This window comes from Ursus arctos, unplaced genomic scaffold (genome assembly GCF_023065955.2).
Source record: "Ursus arctos isolate Adak ecotype North America unplaced genomic scaffold, UrsArc2.0 scaffold_2, whole genome shotgun sequence".
NCBI classification, from domain to species: Eukaryota; Metazoa; Chordata; class Mammalia; order Carnivora; family Ursidae; genus Ursus; species Ursus arctos.
In genome coordinates, this window is record NW_026622874.1 from 30,059,104 (window position 1) to 30,085,420 (window position 26,317).

At 51.8% G+C, this 26,317-nt stretch overlaps 1 protein-coding gene across 3 annotated transcripts in view; it reads right to left on the bottom strand.

Moving 5' to 3' along the window:
* The window catches only part of TRAF5 (TNF receptor associated factor 5), a 44,212-nt gene extending 18,265 nt beyond the window's left edge, over positions 1-25,947 (bottom strand). The window contains exons 1-3 of one of the 3 annotated variants that reach the window (XM_057315358.1): positions 25,807-25,925; positions 21,532-21,677; positions 1,057-1,275 (exon numbers count right to left, since the gene is read on the bottom strand). In XM_057315358.1, the coding sequence (XP_057171341.1) occupies positions 1,057-1,274 (218 nt within the window). In that variant the 5' untranslated portion in view covers position 1,275; positions 21,532-21,677; positions 25,807-25,925. Of the gene's footprint in view, positions 1-1,056; positions 1,276-21,531; positions 21,678-25,550; positions 25,654-25,806 lie in introns of those variants that run through there. The other 2 variants (XM_026509094.4, XM_057315359.1) reach the window with 2 other exon arrangements.
* Positions 25,948-26,317: the final 370 nt, after the last annotated feature.

Genomic DNA, 26,317 nt, shown 5'->3' on the forward strand with positions numbered 1-26,317 from the left:
GAGAGCATCCCCAGCACTCCCGCCATGCTTGATCCCTTCGAGCTCCCCCTGAACAGGCCAGGCCCTGTCTTCCCTCCTGCGCTCCCTCCCCCAAGAAGGGTTGTATCTCTCCCCCGTGCCCCTATTGCAGCTTCAGCACCTCCCCAGTCTGCTGAAAAACTCCTGTTCATTCCCCAGGATGCAGGTCAAATAGTAAGTTCCCCAGACAGAGTTCGATGTCCTCTGCCAGGGCTTATCACCCTGTACCACAATCTGTCTCCTTCACTAGACTGGAGCATTCTAGAGGGCAGAGACTGGGTCCTGTTCCACACTGGACCTCCAGCTCTTCCTCTCCGTGCCCTAGAGCTTAGTTTAATAAGATGCCTGGAACACACAGGTGCTGAATGGACAAACCCATGAATGAATGAATGAGAATGTGCTGTAATAACCCCATTTTCAAGCTTGGTAGGAGACAGCTTGCTTACTGCCCTAAATAAGCCCCCAAAGCCTGCTTCCACATCTCTCCTGGTCTCCCCTTCTAAAGGGCAGGACCCAGGTTTTACAGTGCGCCCACTGAGGTGAGGATGTGACACCACCTCTGTCTTAAGGCAGGGAAAAGTCAGAGCAACTATTACGAAGATCCTGTGAAAGTCGGGTCCTTCCCAACACAGACGGGGCGTCAAGGTTGGCGCTCCCGTGCAAAGCAGGCGTGGTCTGCATTTTAAGAAAAGGTGATGTCGTGAGCCCCAAGTCATGTATAGAATTCTTGAATCATTACATTGCACACCTGAAACTAACAGAACACTGTATGTTCATTACACTTGATTTAAAAAAAAAAAAAAGTGGGGGGGGAGGTGACTATCAATCAGTGAGTGGCAAAAAAAAAAAAAAAAAAAAAGAACATGATTCCTCAGGCTCTCAGAGAAGGGCTTCCAGAGAGCCCCTCCTCGTGTCCGTGGTTCTGTGGCCAACCACAGCAATTCCAAAGCTACCAAGCTGAGTGGCCGCTCTGGACACTTGGGTCCCAGGAACACCCCTGTCTGCTTGTGAGCAGAGCTGCGGGCCCTGCGCGCTCACCTCAGGGACAGGATGCAGTGCTGGCAGAAGCGGTGCCCGCAGCCCGTCTGGTGGGGGTTGTGCAGCACGGAGTGGCAGAAGGCACACTTGTAGCGCTCTTCTAATGGCTCCACAAACCGGTACTCTGTGTCGGGCTCAAAGTCCAAGGAGATGGAGTTGCCGGAATTCTGGCGGATGAAACCACACGGGACACCTCCTTGCTCCTCAGAATAAGCCATTCTGCGGGGGCGGGGGGAGGGGAGTCAGGAGAAGAGAAGGAAAATTGAGTGTGCAGAGACCAAAACCACTGTTTCCTAATTAGTGCACATCACCCCCGTGGTCATTTCATGAGGACTTGGTAACAAACAGTAACAACCTCCGGCCACTGGAGGGCTCCTGCACAGGGGAGATGTCTTTGGGGTGCTCAGGCAGGAGGCTGGACCAGAACACTTCTTTTTTTTTTAAAAGATTTTGTTTATTTATTCGACAGAGATAGAGACAGCCAGCGAGAGAGGGAACACAAGCAGGGGGAGTGGGAGAGGAAGAAGCAGGCTCCCAGCGGAGGAGCCTGATGTGGGGCTCGATCCCAGAACGCTGGGATCACGCCCTGAGCCGAAGGCAGACGCTTAACTGCTGTGCCACCCAGGCGCCCCTGGACCAGAACACTTCTAGCAAGATTTTATGAGACTTCGGACTTTTGCCCATCGGCCTCTTACAGGATGCTAAATTATCCTGTCAGTGTGGCCAGGTGTTAACTACATTCTAAGCAGACTCTTGTATGCAATTTTCTTCCACTGAGTTGAGAGAATGGAAACAAACGTTTTGTTAACATTTTTTGGAAGCACCTTGTATACCAATACACTTCTTGCAATATATATAGATACATCACCACCATCAAACCCCATCATTTCTCACCTGAACTAAATAAGCACGTTAACTGCTTTCCCCTCCAATCCATTCTCCATGGTATAGCCAGGGCAACATTTTCAAAATGCAAGTGTGATTGAAGGTTACCTCCTCTCATTGTTCAGTGGCTTCCCAGGTTCTTAGGGGAAAGTCCACAATGCTAAGAGAGTGATGAGACTGTATCCTCTCCACCCAGCAGCACCCCAGAGCTCTCCTCCCTTCGCTTTCTGCACTCGAGCCATACAGGCTTTCTTTTCATTCTTCTAATACATCAAGCTGTCTCCTGCCACAGGGCCTTTGCATAAGCTATTGCCTCTACATAGAATGCTTCCCCTAGCCTCTTCCAGTCTTCTTCACTTCACATTCATGATTCAGATTTCAAATGTCATATCCTCAGGTAAGCTTTCTCTTCCCCACTCCCCTTCCTCCACCCCATTGAACAGCAGAACACCCACTCATGCCTATGAAGCATGCATGGCCTCTAGGGAGTGGCTGAGGGATAATGGTAGGTGGGTGGCAGGGGTGGGGGTTGGGGGGATGGAGTGGTGTTTCACTCTATAATCCTTTTGAATTTTTGAACATGAATATAGTACCCGTTCAAAAATAAACAAGTACACAAAAACAAAAACTAAACATCCACTGTTATATCTATCATAGAACCAGATTCGGAACTCTGATTTTAAATTAGACATGCGTTTGTGTATTTGATCTATAACTGTGTGCTTCAGTGACACACAAATCCCATCTGGTCTTACTCATTGTTGCTTCTCTAGCCCTCAGCTCCGAGCCAAGCATGGAGAACAAATCAACTATTTGTTGAATTAATCTGATTGAATGGACTCTGACAAATCTGCAACAGGACGGCTCTAACTAGTGTTGCCTGTTAACACAGTGATTCTTTACTTTCTTATAAGGAAGGACTTTCCCCATCTTTGAAATCTGATGAAAAGTCTAGACCTTCTCCGCATAAAACAGCACAGACACCTGATCTCTGGACCTCCCCAGACCCTCTGAAGTTTCCCCAGGTTAACAACAGCCCTGCCTCCCCAGTAGGAATGCTGTTGCTTTGGGCACACGGCCAGGAGTGGTGTTTTCAGGGTGTCTGGCAAGTGGCTAAAGGATGGGAGGCAATCGAGTGTGGTCCCTGGCAGTGACATCCTTCCACGTGGTTAGGGAACAGGAAGCCTTGGCCTTCAGGCTTGCTTGCTTTGGCTTGTGCTTGGGATCCCTCAAGAATCTCCTGCAGCTGATGAGGTCAGCTGGGCCTGAGAGCAGCTGCGTGGCCTGACAGTGCAGGCCGGAGATGGGCGCCATCCAGCCCCCAGCCCCGCTCGTGTCAGCTGCCGACCTCCCCCAGTGCTGGAGAGGGCTGACTCTGGGGTGCGGCTGCAAACTGGAGCAGAGAAAGCAACTGGCCTCTTTCAGCAAAGAAAGCTTTCTCTCTGGAGGAGACCCGCGGAACAGGGGATTTTTTTTTTTAATCCCAGGGTTTGAGACTGAAGCCCCCCCGTTTCCTCTCTGCATATGTTTCCTGAAGAACATCAAGGTGGGTAGGTGAATAGTACAAGATGTGATTGCTCCCCTTCCAACCTGGTTTACTCTTGAGAGTGAACGAGTCTTAACTGTGAAGACGAAGAGGCACCGCACTTGACTCACACGCCAATCCTAATGTCCAAGACTCACCTTTCTCTCGGAGAAACGGAAACACCAACTCCAAACCTCCTTCATCGGCCCTGGGTTCTCTGGTCCCAAGGGATGACAACGATTCATGTCGACGCCCCTCTAGGATTCTCTCTGAGACCAGGCTCATGTCTCTGTCACACAGCATCTAAATTTGGACTCTCAGAGATATGTCCTAATGGAACAGGCTTGCTCAGCTCCTAAAACAGGGCAGTAAAATGTTCCCTTCTGCTACATTCGATCCTCTTTCCTAACAAAAGAATTTAATACATTCATCTGTGTATCCATCTTTCTCTACAACAGCAGTTGTCAAACTTTTTGGTCTCAGGACACCCCCGTCCCTTTACCTCTTAAAAAAAAAAGAGGACCCAGAGACCCAGAATAGCCAACACGAAATTGAAGGAGTAGAACAAAATTGGAGGATTGACACAACCCTACTTCAAGTCTTACTACGAAGCTATAATAACCAAGATAGTGTAGTAGTGGTGAAAGAACAGACAGATGACTGGAACAGAATAGAGAACCCCAAAGTAGACCCGCATCAATATAGTTGACTGATCTTTGACAAAGAAGCAAAGGCAATACAATGGAGCAAGGATAGGTTTTCCACCAGTGGTGCTGGAACAACTGGACATCCATGCAAAAAAAAAAGATGACTCTAGACCTAGACTTTCCACCCTTAAAAACCTAACTCGAAATGGATCATAGCCCTAAATGTAAAATGCAAAGCCATTAAACTCCCAGAAGACCACATGGGAGAAACTCTAGATGACCTGGGGTATGGCAACGACTTTTTAGAGACAGCACCAAAGGCACAGCACGAACCATGAAAGAAAGAATTCGTAAACTGGACTTCATGAAAATTAAAACATTCTGCTCTGCAAAAAGACACTGTCAAGAGACAGACTGGGAGGAAATATTTTCAAAAGACACATCTGATAAAGGACAGTTGCCCAAAATACACCCCATCAGAGAAGTTAGGCAGAGGGCAAATAAGCATATGAAAAGCTGCTCCCCATCCTATGTTGTCAGGAAGATACAAATAAAAATGAGATACCACTATTTACCTACTTGAATGGCCCAAATCCCCAACACTGATGATCCCAAATATCAGAGGATGTGGAGGGACAGGAACCCTCACTCACTGTGGGTGGGAATGCAACACTTGGGAAGACAGCCTGGCAGTTTCTTACTAAACATTTCTTACCATCCAGGAATCCCTCCTTGGTATTTACCCATGGGAGTTGCAAACCTATGTCCACATAAAACCCTGCACACAGATGTTTATAGGAGCTTCATTCATAACAGCCAAAACTTAGAAGCAATCGAGATGTCCAACAGCAGGTGAATGGATAAACTGTACAACCTGACAACGGGACAGTCTTCAGCACTAATAAAAAATGAGCTATCAAGCCATGAAAAGGTGTAGAGGAATCTTAAATGCATATTACTTAGTGAAAGAAGCCAATCTGAAGAGCCCTACATACTGTACAGGTCCAACTGTAGGACATTCTGAAAAAGGCAAAATGATGGAGGCAGTAAAAAGATCAGTGGTTGCCAGAAATTAGGATGGAGGTAGGGAGAGATGAATGGGTGGCGCATGGAGGATTTTTAGGACAGTGAAAATACTCGGTATGATACTATAACGGTAGACACATGTCATTATACATTTGTCCTAAGCAACACCTTATCTGCCTAAAGACAGATCCTCCAAATGGAACTCAATAATTATAAACCACCTCTCCAGGAGTCTCATCAACCAGGAAAGAGTGGCCAGAAGAAACTAGAAGGTGACACCCCGACAAACTTGGTCACAAACTATCACATCTCCCACCTAATCTTCTAAGGGCTCATTTATCTCTCCTAAAAATCATTCCCTCTTCCCTAAGAGGCCTACTTCCCTCTCCCCTCCCCCTCTTAGGATGGTATTCAAGCCTGAATCCCAAGCCACCTCAGAGAGCTACTCATTTTCCCCTGGGTATCTCCCACGCATACATGAATTATAGATGTTAATAAACTTGTTTGTTTTTCTCTTGCTAATCTGTCTTTTATCACAGAGGTCTCAGCTAAGAACCCTTCCCCAAAATGGAATCAATTCAATGTATTCACAGATATGACAGAGTCCCAATAATACGACCATAAAGCTTGCTGTTTCTTTGTCTAACAAACATATTTCTTTAATTAATTGAACATTTCCAGCTAGTACTCTGTCATTCCTAGGCAGCTATTTAGTGGAAATAAATAAGAGTTCCATTTTATTAAAATCTTTCCCCTTTGGGTATAATAGCTTATGTAACAGGAAGAGTAAAAAGAGTTCAGTTCTTGCAAATAAGAAAAGAAAGTCATTGAAATTATTATCAGAGCCCGTATATCTGCCTTATTCCTGCCACTGATGGCACTCACAGTGCGGTCCTCCTGCTGAAAAGTTACTGACTCAAACCTGAAAAGACAAGAGACCTACAATATGCTCCCCAAGGGTTCTTATTGAGTTTCTTATAAACGTCATTTTTTAGCTTCATAAATTGCTGCCTCTTTTCGTTGAGAATTTTCTAAGAATTCCAAAGGAAAGCTGTGGATGTCAAGATTTAAGTTCTTTACTTACAAATTTCTTCTGATTCACTTTTGGGGAACACATAATGAACACTCTGACATCTGAAGCAACAAGAGCTTAGGCTTTAGTTACTATAAAAAAGGCACATGTCTAGCAGAATTCAGTCTCAGGTTTAAAAAAAAAAAGGTAGATCCTTGTCTGTCCATCTGTCCGTACTCCTTCCATAGGATCCCAAACACCTTGTTTAGATTAATGAAGGTTTGGAAAACTTGGGAATGTTTTTATAAATCATTTTATACTTTGTGGGGAGTTTTTTTTTTTTTTGAAAGATTTATTTATTTTGAGAGAGAGAGCTTGAGTGTGGGATTGGGGGGGAAGGGGCAGAAGGAGAGAGAGAATCTCAAGCAGACTCCCTGCAGAGCATGGAGCACCCCCACAAACCTGAGATCACACCCTGAGATCCCGACCCGAGCCAAAAACCAAGAGTCAGAAGCTCAACTGACTGAGCCACCCAGGCGCCCCAATCATTTTATACTTTGTAAGACATAAGCCCAGAAATTATGCCTCCAGAGCTTTCAAGATCTGATTCTTGGGAGTTACTTGTTACTACAGATGAAGTTCCAGAGTGAAAATGGCACAGGGCCAGAGACCTGGGCTCCATCCCTGCTCTGCTGCTCACCACCCAGGCAACCTTGAACAAGACACCCCCCACAGCTCCCTCATTTGTCCAGCCCTCATGGACTCAGCATGCATGTGTCCTGGATTGGGTCCCAAGAGTGCAGAGATCTGTTATATTACATCTGCCGTGGAGGGTCTCCAGGGCAAGTAGAGGCAATTAGACACAAGAATGATGCATTATAATTCCCTGGAGGCAGGTACCACAAAAAAAACCTGTCTGAGCCCAGGTGAGGGGTAGCTAACACTTTCTGAGGTGTCTGTGTGGATTGTACAGAGAAGAGAACGTCTCGCTGGTTATGAAGAAAGTACCCCTTCTCCTTTCCCAATGAAGGAGATACAAGAATTTCCCATAGGATATCATAAAAGTTCTGGAATAATTAATAATTAAATATAGATCAAGGGGAATGAAGGGAACATGCCAGTCATTTGCCTGTTTGCTCTCAGACTCCCTGCTCTCCTGCCCTGGCCTGCATCACGAGGTGGGGTGAGGGTTGACCCCCACAAACTCTGTTTTCTGGGCTCCCTGGCTTTTGGCTAGGTTCAGCCAATAAGAGACACTGTTAAGAGACTGAAGGGTGGCAGGAAGGGAGAAGCCAGAATATTTCTCTCCCATCCCTTGGTGCTGGGTAGCATCTCCACAGTGACTGGGTCTCCTCTATGGCTTTGGTCGCCAACAGATGGCCCCTGGCTCTGTGGACTAGCTCCCGCCAGGTGGGCCAAGGGTGGTCCACAGCTCCTAGGCTCTAGAGGGTTGGGCAGCCTCCCGCCAGGACTCATCTCTGAGTTGCTTCATCCTGAGTCCTATGTTTAGCTTCCCAGCTTTGCCATCACCTGTGTAAGCTGATACCTGTGTAACTAAAAACCTGTCAGAAACCACTGAAAAGGTCTCCGTGAGATATACGTGTGGAGAGAGAGGGGAGGAGCATCACATGAAGAGCCCTGAGTGAATGCCACAGCCAGGAATTCCAAATTTTACCTCATGTTTTCGATGATTTTAGGGATGCTAAACATACGGGACAGGCCCAGGCACGGAGTTTAGGAAAGAGGCTAATACAACAGACCAAAGGAGGATGACAATGGCCTGATCTAAGGCAGAGGCAGAGAGAAGCCATGTTTGTGAGGCATTTCGGAGGTAAAAATGCAGGAATTTAGAAATGGGTTCAGTGGAAGGGCTGAAGGAGAGGACAGTGGAGGATGAATCCCAGGTTCGCTTGGAAGACTGAGTAATTGATGACACCAATGGGAGAGGATGAAGGAGAGAAGGAAAGAAGCAAGGGTGTGGGTAGGGAACATATCGAGGTTGGGGTCCCTTAGGGACAGTCTTAAGGGAGTGGGGGTGAGCCAGACGAGCTGACATCTAACATCTCTTCCAGAATAAATGATATGATTTCTAGGAATGGCCACATTTCTTTTTTTATCAATAACCTTTTTAAAATTACCCAAGGCATTAAAAAATTGTTTGACTTTACAAATAATTCGGTTGTCATTTTAGTGACGGCATTTGACATAATAGATTTAGATCTATGCCAGGAATGTAAGATCTGGAGACAGAAGACACCCCAGAGAGACAGCAATGGAAAAATTCCTTGAAGCCAGTACTGAAGTCTGCCCTTCCCACTCACGCCTGTGGCTACAGAGCAGCCCTTGTTTACTCCCTACTTGGGATTTAACTGGTGCCGCTTCCCCCAAAGTAACTGCCATTCAGCCTTGTGTGACATTCTACCCCTTTCTAGGTCCAAGATCCCTCCTACTAATGACTTCTAGGGTCCAGGGGCTGTTGGTAGGTGTACAGAGGTGCCTGGGAAGGGTTTGAGAGGCTTACAGTGTTCCCCCAAGTCTCCTTTGTAAGGGAAGGTCCTGACAGCTGCAGTCAAGAGAGGCTGCTTTCTCTGACAGGTGGGACTGACAGGGTCAGGTGACAAGGAGGAGGCACAAAGGCTGGCCAGGAGCCCCAGGACAGTCCTTGAGCTGTGGGCAATGGAGGGGCAACCCCGCACTGGCCAATGAAAGCTACCAATCCCAGGATGGGCTGCTAGAAGGCAAACTGCCCTTTTCTCAGCTCCATTCAGGCCTCACCAGAAGCATAAGGAGCCAACCCCTGATTGATGCTCGCATTTGGCAACGGGAGGGGGAGGTGCAAGAATGCTTTTCCCCAGACCCACCTGAGAGCCAACAAAGGGTCCTGGGCTGAAATTTAAGGAGGAGAGATGTACTGAGTGATGAGGAAAAGTTAAAATGTCAAATCCCAAGAGGCAGTGACCCAAGGAGACTCTGGAATCTGTGCCCTGGCTCCGACAGCCCGGTGCCCATCTGCTAGAAGGACAGGCAGTTCCTGCTCTCAGTCACCTGGCCCTTGAATTCTGAGATTCCGCTCTTCCAGGAAGAACAGTTACTACCAGGAAAGTGAAAAGAAGAAGAAGAAGGGGAGGAGGAGGAGGAGGGGGAGACAGCAGAAGAGGAAGAAGACACTTTATTTAGTACGTTATCCGCATGGCATGAGGGAGAAGTGAGATACATTTAAAGTGGTTACCAAAACCTCAGTCTTCAATGGCCCAGAAAGATCTTTCCTTGGAAGACGAAACCCCTTAAGACAACTCCTAGGCCTCTGGTCCAACCCTTGACCTTCTCTTCCTCTCTACCGTTTCCATAGCTTTTAACACAACAACAATATGACTACTATGTGACCTCTGGGAGAAACTGGTTTTATTTTCACTAACCTTTAGCCATGTAGGTTAGACAAAGAGGAAGGGCCTTGGAGAAACGCAGAAGTAATGAGGCCATTTTCCATCAGGCGTAATGTGGGAGGGAGACCATGCGGCCCGACAGTATGTGACGACAGCTTACGGATGACCCACTGCCTATCCACGGGATGGCTGGCTTTGGTGTTGCTGAGGCAGAGGTAAGGGTGTATTTTCTTCTTCTTTTCTTTTCCTTATACTTGCCCAGGAAAGGGTTTTCTTGGATACAGGATGAATGATGTGGGTAAGATTGTAATTCCTTTAAAGAGAAGTGTGATTTCTTTCCAAGCTGTCAGGAAACCCCTGGTTCCCCATTTTCCTGGGAGTGCAGCAAAGCACTGCTGGTGAGAAGAGGGTTCCAGGGCTGAAGGGCATCCCTGCACCCCTCGTGGTGTGCCACCCCCATTGCCCTCAACAGCTATCTCACCTACGGGGAAACCTCAGAGCCCATCTTGAGCCCACCTGGCTCCAAGTGATGCTGGATCAGACCTTTTAGATTGGCTCTCAGAACTTAAGAACAAGAGAAAAAAAAAGAGAGAGAGAGAGAGAGAGAGAGAGAGAGAGAGAGAATACTGCTGATCTTCCCGCACAAAAGCTTCCTCTTTGGGAAGCTTCGACTCCAGTCTTTCGGCCGCCAGCCTCAGCTGTCCCAGTCCTCCCTGCTGTCCGGGGTCAGCTCCTTGGCGAGCTCCTCAGGGAGGGGCTGTCCTCATTGGTCTCCAGATCCTCAGAGCCAGCCTCAGGCCCGGCCCACAGCACTCAGTCAGCGTTCGCTAAATAGGGGAACTCTAGGATTAATGTGAGGCCTTCCTGAAAAGGGGCTGTTGGAAGGAGGGCCACGAAGACAACCTAGGGCAAATATGAATGAGGCAGACAGACGGCAAGGGGACGATATGAAAAGATGTGAAGGGAACTAAGGGCTGGAATTGGATGTGGGTCAGGATTACATTCAGTGAGGCTATGTCTAGGCTCAGAGCCAGCTAATTTACGTGCACAGTCTTGTTTTAATCCTGATGGCAACCCGATGACGGATACATCATTAGTATCCCCAGTTTGCTGAAGGAGGAAACTTGGAGATTTCCCATGGCCAGGAAGCAGTGGAGGCCCTCAGGGGAGAAAGAGGTGCTGGGGTTCCTCTCTGCTTCTCCAAAGCCTGCCAAGAGGAAGTGCGGGATGTTGGCCACCGCCATGGACTCCGGAGTTGACCTGCCTTGGCACAAATCCTGATTCTATCCCTGAATAGCTGTATGATCTCAGGCAAGTTGCTCAGTCTCTATGCTTCTCAGTTTCTTCATCTATAAAATAGTGATAATGATAATAGTAGTTACCTCAGAGAATCTTTGAAGATTATATAATATGATACATCAAGGGTCAGCCAACCCACCACTTGTTTTTGTAAATAAAGTTTTATCAGAACACAGTCACGTTCATTTGTTTACATATCATCTATGGTTGTTTTGTATTGTTTTGTTTTGTTTTTTGCTACCACAGCTGAGTTGAGCAGTTGTGCCACAGGCCATATGGCCCAGAGCCTAAAATATTTACTTTCTGGTTCTTTACAGAAAAAGTTTGCTGACCCCCCCCCCCCCCCATGCATGAAGAGCTTATAATGGTGGTACACAGGAACTGCTAGGAGGGCTATGATGATGATGATGATGATGATGATGATGAAGCATTTGCCTCAGAGCCCCTCCATCAATGTCCCCCACTCCGAGGATAACCCTGTGGGGCACTGTATCAGGCTCAGGGGGCCAGGGAAGAACAAGAGAGAGAGGGTCCAAGCCTGCTCCTGCGGGGCTTACAACCTAATGGAGGAGACAAGGGAGTAACAACAAAGGAGGCAGTTACAAACTGTGATAAGTTCTCTGAAGGAAATAAACAGGATGTTGAGATAAAGAAACGGAAGCAGCCACTGTTGACAGGAAGGCCTCATGGAGGAGGTGATACTTGAACGGCAAGGGGAGGATGAGAAGGAGCAAGTGTGAGGAGTAGCAGGACGGACGCTGCAGGTGGAGGGACAGCAAGGGTAACAGTCGGGTCTGGGAAAGGCCTTGCCATATTTGAGAAACACCGAGGAGGCCTGCGTTGCCTAATGTCAGGGACAAGAGAAAGAACAGCAGGAGACAGGCCAGGAGCCAGATCACATGGGCCTGGTCGCCCACAGGAAAGAGTCCGGGTTTGTTCTAAGAACAAAGCAACGGGAAGCAGCATGAGTATTTTAGGGAACTAATGGCAGTGTCTGCTTTGGAGCCTAAAAAGGCCACTCCAGATGCTGCACGAACGGACTGTGAAGGCAGCGGGAGAGCAGTCAGGAGGCTGATGGAGTGGAGACACTGCGGCAGTCGGGGGGAGAGCACAGACCTGGACTGTGGTGGTGGCAGGGAAATGGAGCAGTCCAGTGACTGAATATGAGGCTTGGAGGCAGGGAGGACTGGAGGCTGATGCCAGGATTGGGCCTCAACACCTCGGTGGAGGTGGTGCTGTTCTCTGAGATGGGGAAGAACGAAGGCAAAGGGGGGGAAGTCGGGAGTCATTTGGGACCATAGGGAGAGAGCCTAGTCCCTTTTCCTGAAGACACCCCTTCAGGTAGGAGATAATGACCTCAGCCCCCCACCCCCACCCCAGGGCAACTTGCCTAAATATTCCCCTTTCCTCCCTATGTTCTTTTCATGCTTGTATATGTTCCCTCACTCACTGGTGTGCTATGCATGCACTTTGCTTTTTCTGCATCCCTATATTCCTACCCCCACTCCCCTGTCCGGGCCCAGAAGCGATAGCGATGAGTGGGAGTTCTGATCAGAGTTGCGTCCTGAGAACCCGCCCACTGTCCCCTCCGCTACAGTCAGCAGCCCCATCAAGGCTCGAGTCACACCATTCCCTTGTGGGTGGGCACAGCACCTCGCTGACTCATCTTCACTCAGATGCATAAATTGTACCTACTCCCATGATTTCCCCAGATACCAGCCCCTCCCCAACACAAAGTGCTGCTCCCCGTCATCAGGGACCTGCCTTTCTCATTTCTCTATCTCCTCCTCCAAACACATTCTCCTTCTCCCTTCACCCAATGCATTATTCTGAATTCATGGTTACACTGGACTATCTCCCACTGAAGTTCATTCATTCAATCACTTCTTGTAAATCATTCCTCTGCTGAGGACCTATCACACGCAGACACTGATGGGGAAACAGGAATGCAGCGCTGTGGGCCTGGATTCCTCACACCCCCACCCCCACCCCGCACGGGCTGTGGGCAGTGGGCTTCGGCCCAGCAGCACCCGCACCGGGCGCTTCGCCCCCTCCCCTGCCCTTTCATTGCTGGCTCCAGAGCAGTGCCTGTAGACCTGTGTCCCTCCGAGGAACCCATGGGCACCTCCCTGCAGCCTGGCCTGCTCTCCCAGTTCTCTGTACCCTACCCTTGAACAAGCTGGGGGGCCTGAATCATCTCGTGTTGGGTGGGCGAGGGGAGTGCCCTAGGTAGTTTGGAAAAGCATATTATATTAGTTTGATGACCTAAACTGAATCACACAATCAGACTCACCAATTAGTCTGCCCTTTATGTGGCATTTGGTACTTCCTCCTTGAAACCCCCTGATCCCTGGGTCCTGGGGACACTGTGCTGTGTGGCCTTCTCCCACCCCTGACCACACTTCTGTGGGGCTCCCTGCGGGACTCCCCTGAGATTGGGTCAGCCTCTGTCCCTCATTCTTGCCAAACTCCCACCTCTCCCCATGGGAAAGGCTGCCTCATCCCAACCGGATTTCTTTCCAAATGTGGGGGAGGATCCCTACTTCATCACATCCTGGGGCGTCATCTGAGCCTTACGGTTTTCTCACCTTCTCCCTTCCCAACCACCCTACCTTCTCACATACATGGGGAGATGAAGACTCCAGGGGCCCGGCCAGCAGAGCCAGTGGCAGTTTGGAGACACAGCCAATAGACAACGGTTGAGAGGCTGAGACTGGGCTTGGAATTCAGAAGCTTTTGCCCAGCCCCACCGTCCATGGCCTACGGGGGGTCTGCGGAAAGGGGAGAGACCTGAGACCTCCCTAGACCGGATGCACAACAGACAAGCCAAGGTGGATTCAGAAGCCTTGGCCTGACCTTCCGGCAACATCGTTCTAGCCGCGCCTCATCTCTCACATGAGCTCGTGCACAGCTGTCTCTGGGCCAAGTCACATCTCCAAAGCTGACCACAGACGTGTGACACACTGGCCAGTGCCTCAGAGCTGGGAGAGACTGTGGCTGGGGCAGGAGTTGATGTTCTGTAAGGAGCAATCCCCTCCTGACCAGCGGCGAGGCCAGCTCTGGCCCGGGCCCAGGGAGAAAGCGGATGGGACTAGAGGTGGTCCTCTCATCCCGGCTCTATACTGTGGCAGTATAGCCTAGAAGCTTCCTGAGGTCTGCTACTCCAGGTGTACCCCAGATGCCCAGTGCACACATGGGTAGGCATCCTTGAGTTGTCACAGAACTCTCTAGCCCCTCACACAACCCTGGACGTCGGGTTCTTGGGATCAGGACGGCAGAAGAGGGACAGAAGGAAGGGAGCCCGGGGGGGTGGCGCAAGAGAAAGAGAAAGAATTTGAAAGAATGGCTTTCCCTGCAACAACTGAGCCAGTCAGTTATACAAGGGCTTAAGAGATCAGCAAGCCAAGGGTGTCACAGCTTTTAAAGAACAGCGACACTCATTAAACCAAATCTCACGCAGAGACATCGGTAAATAAAAAAGTGTATGGAGGAACTATTTTGGTGGAAACAAGGCCTGTTTGGGTTTCCTACGACCTATACCCCCTCTGGCAACTTCTCTGGGTAGTTTTAAGGGGTTCCACAGCTTGATTTTTCAAGATAATAATACTAACACTACCACTCACACACTTAGCAGTTTGTTCACACACATCTCACCCAGTCCTCACACTAACCCTGTGGCAATATTATCGTCACCTTTCTGATGGCGTCTGTACTTGGGGCCCGAGCTGTCAAGCCACTTGCCCCAAATCACACAGCTAGCACATGGCGGAGCAGGAATTCAATCTAGGCTTCCCAACTCCAAGTCCAGTGCTCTTTGCTCTGTGTCATGGCTAAAGGGAAATGTACCACATTCCACCTGACACCAAGACCGAGGTCTGGGTGAGAGGCAGTGCAGCCTAGAGACCAGCTCTGGAATCAGACCTTGGGGTTCAATTCCTTCTGCCATCCACTTACCTGGGTCATCTCTTCCTCATCGAGAAAATGGGACAATAATAGTTAGGATTAAATATGTTAATTCATGTAAATCACTAGCACACAGGGCCTGATGCATAAATAAGCACCATCCTTCACTCCTAGTCAGCATTTATTCAGTGCCTGTTGTATGCAGAGGCCCATGCCTCATTCTACTGTGGGAGGGGGAGGGAGGAGGAGCGAGGGAGGACCCCAAGTTACCAGACAGTTCCCATCTCCCAGACGGTTCCAGCCCTACATGCAAAGTACAACCACCGTATGCCCTAAGAGCGTGCCCTAGAGCATGGTACAGATGCTGGCTTGGACAGCTTACCCCAGGGAAACAGACCTCCGTTTGGGGAGCCTCCCTGTCGCAACATTTTAGCCTACCCTATAATGTATTTCAGAATTGGGATCTCTCAGTAGTAGCTAGAAGTCTGCTTGTTAAGCAAGTTTCTGGGCTAGATTCTGTAGCAGGTTACCATGTGAGCCGCACAGAGCTGGACCCTTGGGCCAGCTCCTAGACCATTCCTCCTCCTCCCCACTGGCTGCTCCTCATTTCCCCATTGCTCAGAGGACCCAGGCTGGTGCTGGACCTCTTTCTCTTCTCTCTACGCTCATTTTCCTGGTGAGCTCATCTTGGCTCCCGCCTTAGATGGCATCCGAGGCTGACAAGTGCCCCGACTTCTATCTGCAGTCTGGACCTCTCCTCATTCCAGCTGCCTGGTCCACACCTCCACGTTCGTTCACCAGACACCTCAACAGTAACACAGCCGAGCCCACCCGACCTGCTCCTGCATGGCCTTCGTCCACCTCAGGAAAATGGTGCCACCGAACACCCTACTGCTTGGATCAAAACTTTGGAGTCGCCCTTGGCTCTTCTTACTCTGCACCCCACCACACAGATCCTCCCAGCTCTTCTTCCAAACACCTCAAACTGCCGCTCCTCACTTTCGGCACAACCACTCTGCTCTAAGCCGGCATCGTCTCCCCACTGGAAACAGCATTAATCTCTTAGCTGGCCTCCTGCCTCTGCCCTTCCCTGTACAGCCCAGTCACACCCCAGCAGCCAGAGCCACCTGTCTAAAAACAGAAGTCGGATATGCCACTCCTCTGCTCTCAGGGTGAAAGCCAGTGTTCTTCGAGTCCTGCATGACCTGGCCTGCTACTCAGTTTCTAGCACTCTCCTCCTGTTCACACACTCGAGCCACACTGACCTCGCTTCTTCTTAACCAGTGCAAGAGGCTTTATTTGCTGTCTGCCCCCCCGGCGCCCGAATGGCTTGTCCCCACACTTCAGGTATCTGCTCAAATGCTACCTCTCGAGTGAGGCCTTCATCGACGGCCCGCTTGGAGACCCCATCTCCCTGACTACACACCCCCTCCCTTGAGGCATTTTTCTCCAAAGCGCTTACAACCAGAGGCATGTTACAGGTTTACTTCCTTACCGCTGAGCCTTCCCAGCCAGGATGCAAGCTCCGTGGGGGCAGAGGGGTTTCTTCTGTTTGCTGAGGCCCTGACGCTCGGAACAGTGCACGTGATAGGTACACCACAGACCCTGACGGAAAGACCACACGGCTCCCTCACGGTGCTCTGCAGGGAGCGGGAGAGCTTCAGCTCCCACCTACCCTGCTTCCCAAGGCCTAAATCTTCTCATCTCCGCTGTTTGTAAGTCTTGAAATCCCACCCGTTCCAGCTAGACGGGGCAAAGCTGGCTAATAATGCTGGTCAACCTGGAGAGGGGCACTCAGGGTCAGGAGGGGAGGGTCCAGCCAGACGGGCTGGAAAAGCCGAGTTTGAGCCTTGCTCCTGACTCCTACTAACGTGAACCAGCCCCTGGTGAGGGGTCACAGCGGGAGCCAGGTACCGGGGAAGGAGGGGAAGATGCCAAGAAGGATTTTTAAAGGTTGACAGGCCAATATTTCAATCAATAAACATGGATGGGGCCCTCACCCAGGTGTCTCGCAAGGTGCTAGAGAGCTGACATCACATTTGCCAGGGTCCTTTTCTGGAGGCTTCATCATGCGGACAGGTAACAGGGTTTGAGGCCAGGTTTTCCTTTTCAACTTATTCTCTTGTTTTCAGTATCTATTTCAAACCTTTCTCTTCTCCACAGACCTTGACCACGCCCCCCTACGCCTGCCCCCTCCCCCTCTCACCCAGAAACTTCACTTCCTACTGCACAGAAAAAAATAGAAATCTTCAGACCAGAACGACCTCCACTTCCTGCCACCAGACCTGCGTGTCTCCCTGCACAGGGGCCCCCTTGCTCTGCCCTCTCCCTCCCAGGGGGTGTGTTAGAGGTGACCTCTGAATTAGGCCAACCTCTCCACCTATCCTGAACTCCTGCCTTCTCTGGGGGACTTGACTTGACATCCATTGTCTCCCACCCCACCTTCTTCATTGCCAACTTCTCCCTGTCAGTTGGCTCCTTCCATCAGCTCTCACACAGGTCTCTCCAGAGATCAAAGCAACACTAAAAATCCTCACTCTCATATTTCTTGAAAGTTCTAACTCTCTCCTTCCTCTCATAGCCCAACTTCTTCATTTACCCTCACCCAGTGGAGTGACCGTCTCCACTGGCCTTTCTTCACTCCAGTCCTCAGCCCACTCTGGCCTGGCTCACATCCTCACCAAGCCACCCAAAGCAGCGATGGCTGGGTCACTAATGCCAATGGTCCATTTTCAGTTTTCATCTTCCTGGCTTCTCAGCAATGTCTGACATTGTTGTCCCCCAATCCCTCCTCCAAACACACATTCTCCCTTCAGCTTCCCTGAAACCACACTGTCCAACACCAGAGACAATGTACGAACTAACAGCGGCCAGGCGTCTCTCTCTCCCCACCCTGGACCTCCACTGCATCTAGACTCACATTCCGGCTGCCTACCCAGCGCCTCCTTCTGACTGTCATGCAGGCACTCCAAAGCCAACACATCCCCTCTCTGAAGTTGCTCTGTCTCCAGAGCTCCCTCGTAGTGAAGACCCACTCTTTCTTTATCTTCCTGCTGTCACCAGACAACTGGCATCATCCGGGCAATGCCTTCCCTCTCCCCCACCCCCATCCTATCAGTCACGGAGGCCCCCCGAGTGTACCTGATGGGTCCATTCCACCTTCTTCTCTCTACCACCCTCACGACCAACGCCCTGATTCAAGCTGCCATCCCTGTCAGCTGGGCCCCCGCACAGCCTCCGACAACTCGTCTCCTTCACCCACTCGCTCCTGCGAGCATTTTTCACACAGAGCCGAGCTGAGCTTCTGAAAACACCAAGCTGCGTCACTCACACAATCTTTTTTGCGGCCTCCCAATCCTCTTAATGTCCTCAAGCCCTAGCACATGCTGCAGCGGTCCTGCCCCCATCCCCAGTGTCATCTGGGAGCCCCCTCCTTCCCCACCCCTTGCTCTCCATCCTCCCCAGCCCCCTCGCCGCTCCCCCTACACGCGGCAGACCCGCCCCGTGCAGCCCGCACCCCGCAGGCTCTCTCCCTCTGCTCCAGCTGCGGTCTCTGCTGGGGACAGCCTGTCCTCCCTCTCGCTGAGCGAACCCCCTCCCGAGGCCCAGCTGAAGCGCCTCATACCCAGCTAGGGCGTCACGAGCCTCCTCGGCCAGGTTAGGTCCCCTCTTCCTCCGGGCGTGCTAGTCACCACCCTGTGCCTCGCCTCACCCTTCACAGCACTGCCGGTGACCGCGGGCCGTTTATTATGTAATTACCGGTTCGGTATTAAGCTGCACCAGCAAACAGAAAGCAGGGCCTCGGCCGGGCCTTTGTCAAGGTGCTGGCACAGAGCAAGCGCTCGGTATCTGAGTGAATGAACAGCTGCCCCTTCGGGTGCCTGCAATGTGCTAGAAGCTTTACATGGGTCGTTCCCACTTGGCACAGCAACCCAATGAGGTACGAGCGCTAGTCTTAGTAGTCGTGCTCCCGTTCTACCGATTAGGATTATAGAAACGTGTCCAAGGTGACACGGGTGGTAAGTGCTGGCTAAACCCCAGGCTGGTCTCCCCTCAAAGCCACTACACCACGCTTCCCTCTGAGCTCCCACGGGCTCACTCAGCACCGGACACACGGGAGGAGCTCGACCAAGAGGGACAGATGGAGTCACCCACTATGTCATCTCTTTGGTCCTCACAGTCACCCTTGAGGCCTACAAAGAAGAATTATAATTCCCCTTTTCCAAATGAGGAAAGAAAACGGAGTCTAGGGGTTCAGACGGTCACCAGAGGTAGGTGGCCATGCTGGGCTGGTCCTAGGTCTCCTGGCTTCTCTCTGGAGTGATTTTCTCCACAGCATAACCATAGCTAGGCACGGATGGGTGGAAGTATGCAGGGAAGCCATGCAGAAAAGAGGTAACATAGCAGGCTTGAGACTGCCATCCTTAGAAAGTTCTGCTTCTAAGGATGGCCCTTGGTTAACATCTTGGAGGGTGGATTTGTGGCAGGTGCCTCTGACTGGTTCGGGTGGTGCACTGGGCCCAAACTGTTTTTGCAAGCAATGCGGTTGTTGCTGAGCACTTGTTTTTCTTCTGGAAGTCTGGAATTTTGGTATAAGTTAGGCAGGGGATGCCTACATAACCCATCCTCAATAAATACCCTGGGCACTGAGTCTCTAATGAGGTTCCCCGATAGACAACATTTCACACGTTGTCACAATTCAGTGCCGGAGGAATTACGTGATCCTATGTGACGTTGTTGGTGGGGAGGACTCTTGGAGCCTGCGCCTGGCTTCCTCTGGACTTCTCCCCGTGTGCCTTTTTCATTTACTGATTTTACTTTACATCCTTCCACTGTAACGAATCATAGCTGTGTGACTATATGCTGAGTCCTGTGAGTCCTCAGAGAATATCATGGAACCTGGGTATGGTTTTGGGGAGGCATTCCTAACAAGAGATGAATTTGAGTTTTCTTTGAAAAGGGGCATGAATTTGTCTATTAAAACAGGAGGAATTCTATGCAGAAGAAATGATGTGAAGAAAGTTAGGAACAGGTAAGTCAGATGGAGAAGACCCTACAGCCGTACGACACAGCCAAGCAGAGTTGACATTGAGAGAATCGAGCATTACGGCTGTGGGGTGGAAGAGACGGGCACTAGAGAAGTCCCACTTGTTCTAACGACCCAGCATCAGTGAAGGGAACCACTTGAAATCACACAGACGGAATTACTGTCAAGGAAGGACTGAAAGAATTTAGTGTCTGGCTGTCCACAGCTAATATCCACGGAATTGGACATTTCTCAGAAAGGTCTCCAGAAGTACCACTGAGCAGTTGAAGCAACAGCCTAAATTATTGGCTTTTCAAATAAACCACCTCAATATGAGGAAGTCAGTCTGCACCAGAATAATCTACTTCCCATCCATGAAGGGCAACTATTCACTCCTTCCTTGTCCCTTCGAAACGCCTTTGCCCACAGTCCAATATCCCCTCCCATTCCTCCTGTCCACTTCTCACTCTTCAGGAGGGCTTCCTGGAATAACCCCACTCAACTGTCGAATCGCTTCTTTTATTCTGCAACTCCGTAGCACTGAAGCCTTCACTTTATGTTAACTCGTTTGCCTTTAACCCAGGGCAGCATGGTAAGTTTTCCTAGGTTGGATCATAGGTATCTGCCCAGCCTCTTCCTCAGAATCTTCATGTCATGATGGCAGAAGAGGGACTTTCACGACTGTTTGGCTTCACCCCACCCACTTGCCTCCATCCTCTAGCATCAAGGGCCCCTCTAACGGAAGGCTCTGTATACAGCCTGGCTGTTCCAAGCCACCCCCCTTGTAGGGGAGCATGGAAAGGGCTCTGGCTGGTAGCTTTGTACCCAGTCACCTTCACTCCATGCTCTGCTCTGACGCGCAGCTGGCTCCCACTAAAGGAACGGCTCTGCTCCTGTAATCAAGCCAGTGCCTGTATTTTGCTTTCCAAATCCATTCTGTTTCTTCTGCTGGGTCCCTGGTTCACCTCCCTACCCAGCACTGTTTTCCCTCCAAGATGGCAGCTGCTCTGCCCACAGATTATTCTAAAGACTGGAATCCTGTCCCTGAAACCTACTCCCTGGGGCCGGGCCCCCATTATCTGCTGCTGTCTGCCCTCCTCTCTGGCGTCTGCCTGCCAAGGGCTTGTCCCAGCTTCTCCCCACCATGCCCTCCCCCGTCCCAGCTCACCTGTCCCCCGGAGACTGAGGTCTGCCTGGTCTAGAGATTGCAAAGTGACAGCACCAGGCTAGTTTAAAGGATGGTCCACCCTGGCACTTGGCAGTTCTTTCGTATGTCTGTTTTTAATTTAAATTTGAATGCCTTTAGGCTAGACACACATTTTGCACCTCCCCAGAGACCCCACAACTCCCTACTGCTATGACACACATGGAACAAGAAAACCAGCTTTACTGAGTACCCACCAGATGCCAGGCTCTGTGTACATATTGGCTCATTGAATCCTTCCACCAGCCTCAAGCGAGCGACATTACTATCTCTCTGTGGAAACACTGAGGCTCCTGGAAGTTGGGCAACTTGCCCAGATCATACAACTACAACCAGCAAGCCATAAATTCAGATTAGAACCCAGATCTCCCAGCTTCTGCAAGTCCACACGATTTCCACTATGCATTACGCCCCCTCTGCTGCGGGCGTAAGAGGATACAGGAGGAGGGCAGGGCAGCGAGTAAATGCACGATTGAGGTAGTACAGGAAAGAGGTCGAGTGGATGTGAACTCAGGTAGCAGCCCTGGTGCCCAGAACCGGCTGGAGGAGACAGGCCAGACATTACCGTGGGAGAACAGTGGTGTCTGCACGGGTTAGGGAGACCTCAGAACTTCTTTCTCTTCAGACGGCTTGGGACAGGTGTCTAAGCGGCTCCTGAAACATCATGGTGAAGATTTTGTGTGTCACAAATCAAACTGGCCAGGAAGAGAGCTGGGGGAGAGACAGAAACCTTTCCTCAAGGGTGCTGGTTTAAACCTTGGGAGGTCAGGAGGGCTCGAGGGAGAGGAGCGCAGGGGATAGAGGGCGAGCCTGAGGACACAGCCTGGGCCTCATACCAGCACTTGCAGGGCAGAGGGAGGATGAGAAGCTTGAGGTCAAGGAAGGGAGTGTCAGTGGGGCCAGGGGGGCACCCTCCAAGGAGATGGGCAACAGCTGCACAGCAGGCTGGCGACTGAGGATTACCAGGCCCCAGAAACCCTCAGGCAATCTGAGCAGCAGGCCAGGTGCATGGCGCTGAGTGAGGAACACAGCCTAAGTACAAGTGTTGGCTGCTCTTTCCAGAAGCTTCTCAGTGAAAGGGAGAGAAGAGGGGGTGCAGAAACATGGGTTTTTCCTGTTTAACAGAGGCTGAGTTAGTGGAGCAGGGGAAGGAGTCAGTGGTCAGGAAACAATGGAGGGAACCTGTCAGAGGGAGCAGAAGGCTGAATCTGGGGTGTAGGTGGAGAAGGTGTTCTCCCGTGGGTCAGGAGAGTACCTTTTCCCTGAGAGAAAACAGGCCACGGGGGAAATCCCAGGGATGTTCTAAACTGGTGAGCAGAGAAGCCGGTGAAGCGTGTGTCCAGCCATGAGGCACGGGGAGCTGCTGAGAGACAGATGGGTCCCCCTTCCCTGCTCACACCCCCCGGGGAAGGGCGCTCCCCGGGCTCCATGATTCAATGCGGGGCCACAGACCCTGCAGGTGCATGCGAACGTCCCCTGCTCTTGCTGCCACCCGATCTGAGCGCGCACCACCACCTGCCTCCTGATAACAACAAGCAGATTCATCCCCGTCGCTGCAAATGGATTTTGAATTTTTCTGTCAGGACGGATGAGTATTTTCACTTTTATTTCCTCTCGGGTCCTCCAGCCCACTTCCTCACAAGACAGGGCCTGCCGGGGGCCATGCGGATCCACTGCTGTCCGACCCTCCAAATAAAGCTCTCCTCTGGGCAAAGCAACAAACTCAGTGGGGCCTAACGCTGGCCTCAGCCGTGGCGGGAACCTCCAACCCTGGGGATCACTTCTGCCCCTGGGACATGTTCTCCTTTCCCCCAACACACACACAGACACCCGCATAGCTCTGCTGAGGGGAGGACTCCTGCCCCAAAGGAGCCTCAGAAAAAGCCACCACCCGGGCAGAAAAAGCTCTTCAGAGACTGGGTCTGCCAGTGCTTCCGCTTCCCTGGGTCTATTAGCTCTGAAAGACCCCGGATCAGTGACGGAGGTGTCAGGCAGCCTTTGACGAATGCCTTTCTGGTTCCCTTCTGCTCCTCCCACCCAGAATCCTGACTTCCTCTAGCTGAAATAACCCAAGAGCACAGGACTTGGAGGCCAAAGACTTGGGCTGGGGTCCTGGCTGGTCCCTACATCCCGTGAGAGCTTCCCAGTCACTTCCGAGCCCCAGCTTTGCAACCAGCTAAGTGGAAGGAACAGCACCTGCCTCTCCCTTCTCTCAGGGAGGCAGGGAGAGGTTAACCAGGTGAGAAAGGCTATTTTCAAACTGCCCAGGGCTCAGCCTGTCTAGAGCCCCACCCAGCACAGGTTCCCCAGCCATCAGCCCCTAGCAGCTCAGAGCCCGAGGGAGACACATCCCCAATGAATCCAGTGCAGACATTTGCTTAGGCCTACTCTATGCCAGATTCCTGGACGTAAACAAGAATAGACACAGGTCTTGCCCCCCAGTTCACTCGGCTGGGCAGAGCTAACGGGGCGGGCATCTGTTCATGCAGTGGCCAAGGCAGAGTCACCAGAACCTGGTCCGTGTCGCTGGGAATAGACCAGACACGCATCATCAGAGTCCAGGCTGAGGAGGAGGTGGGCAGACTTAGCTCTCTGAGAAACCAGGGTGGGGGCCTGGAACCAGATACCTGACCCAGCACGGGAGCCTAAATAAAGGGTTACTACACTAGTGCTTCGCCCTCACCGTCTGGGAGATGTGGACAATAATCCTGCGTTGGCCTCACTCACTAGGATATCATGGAGGACAACATGAGAATGGCAATGAGAAAATGCTTTAAAAAGGAAAGAGCTTTATAAAGATGGAATTATTTTTCTTCAGGGTCCTCCGCAGTGAAGCTGAGATAATCCCAGAGGGTCTGTTTGTGTAAACGCTGGTGAGCCTTTCCCATGGCTAGTCTAACAGGCCTGACTCAGAGGCATCCAGCTCCCTCGCTCTGCAAATCATCCCCTACTGAAATATCCCTCTCACTGCACTTGGTACTTTCAGCGGATGGGGCCTCCTCTCCTTTCCCTATTCTTCCCACTGCCCTGCCACCCAGGGCCAATGGGTACCAGGTGATGGCTGGCTGACAGATGGAAACACTGCCCAGCCTCCTCCCACTGCCACAGACCTCAGCCCAAAGCCCAGAGGACCTGAGAAAATAACCTCCTCCATCACCGCCTGTCCAGCAGGACATCCAGAGGCTGGCTCAGATAGGAGACTTTCTTCTGCTTCTGTCTAGGGCTGGGGGAGGGAGAGTCCAGGATCTGAGTGCCTACCCATTCCTCAGGGTTCAAAACAAAACAATAACAAACACAACAAAGAGTTGACAGGGGCTCGGTATTTTATGCTTCCGTCTCATATCCATCTTTCCTGCAGCAATGCCTGTCCTGTGCAAACAGCAGAACTGGGGGGAGGAGTGTTCAGAAGCTAGGTTTTCACCCAGACGATCCAGTGCTAACGCCGTCTCGCTGGCCAGGTGAGGAGGGCAGAGCAGCCAGAGGCACTGTGGATTTGAGAGGTCGCACCCGGCCCTTCCGGCCTCAAGCTCTCACGCCCTGAACAGGTTCTATTCCCAGAAGTACTTCAGTGTCTTTGCATTTTGTCTTCCAGAGCGCTTTTAAAATGCAAACGCCCCTGGAGGGAGAAACCGTATTCCGCTGGCCCCAGCCACACAGCACCTGGGCCCGATAAATATTTACTGAATTAGATTGGTTACGCGGGGCCTGTCCTCACAGGACGCGGGTCGGAGCGCAGGGCTGAGAAGGGTGGGGCTGCAGGGACAGCCTGGGCAGGGAGCCACGCCTCCTTCCGCGAGCTCGAGCAGCCCCGCCAGCCACAGCGAGATAACGTGAGTTAGGAGAAAGTAAATCTGAAACAGCCAAATATGGAAACTCTGCAGGAGGGGGCAGAACCAGCCGAGAAAGTCGGCAGCGGCGGAGCGGCGCAGCGGAGTGAACCACAGGAGCGCGGCCCCAGCGCTCACTGACAATTCTCAGAACTGCCAAAACCCTGCAGGGCAGGAACAAGGGGGAGGCAATCTGGTCTGGAAAACCCAGATTCCACCAATTCTCTGGGTGTCCCTGGGCAACTCACTTCAACTCCCCGAACCTTGGTTTCCTCCAAGACCCCTCTGAGCTCAGCTTAGGGTGTGTGTGCGCAGTGTTGTGTTTTGTCTCGTGTTGTGTTTCTAAATGAGCACGCTCCATCGAACAGTTTGTGGAGGTTTCCATTCATTCTAATATTCCAGTTTCATTCCGGAGGGCTCTGGTTGGAGAAGTTCTGCAGAAGTGGAGGGGGTGCTTAAGGGTACGGAGGGAGAGCCTAGGGTTTGCAGTGCGTGTGTACCGGGCTCGCCTGAACCCCCAGCCCCCACAACCCGCTACGTCCCCCAACCTGAACCTGGTCCATCCAATCCACAGCCGCGCTCTGGAGCAGCTCCCCAGCTCGGGACCCCCAGTTGCGTCCACACCACACCCTTCCTCTGCTAAGAAAACCCGCTCCGAGCTGCGGAGCCCAGCTGTCTCCCGAACCCCCTACAGCACCTCCTCGCCCGCAGCAGCGGCCACCTGCCCCGCGGGCTGGCCCGGCCGCGTCGCACTCACCCCCCGCGCCCTCCCGGCGCTGGTCGGAGCCCCGGTCGGGGGACTCGCTGACGCGAGCAGGGCGGAGGCCCGGGGCCCCAGCGGCCGGGCGCGGGGCGCGGGGAGGAGGCTGCGGGTCTCTTGCCGCTGCGGCGCTTTCGGTTTCAAAGCAAACGGGACAGGCCAAAAAGCGCTCCTCGGTCCCCTCACTCAAGCCCTGCAGCCGGGTGGCTGATCGCCGCTGCCACCGCCGGGGCGGCGACCTGCCGGGACTCACATGTGGCTCCGCGCGGGGGGTCCGTCGGCGCGGGTCCGCAGGCGCGCGGCTACTCCAGGAAGGGGCCGGCGGCGAGGCGGGGGCGAGGCTCTCAGCCCCCGAGCCCGGCCTGCTGAGCCCCGCCGGGGAAGGAAGGAGGGCGGGCCCGGGACCGGGAGGGGAGGGGCCTGGGGCGGGGCCCGCGAGCGGTCAGGGCGAGGGGCGCAGGCCGGAGGGTGGGGTGGGGGGAAGGGCGGACGCGCGGTAAAGTGCTGGGTAGAACGCTGAGCGACAGTTACTGAGCAGTTAGAAATCTAACCCACCCTCACTAGAATCACAAGTACTTACAAACAAAAAGCATCTCAGATTTTCCTCAAATGCCTCTGAACTGCACACATCTTACCCCTCAACCTGGGACAACCAAGCTCAGCCAACCCTTTTTCATGCTTTGACCCCATTAGCTCAAGGTCTCAGGTCTGGTTCCAATCAGTCCTTTCCTTCCTCATCTTCCTTAGCAGGAGCGCAGATTTGC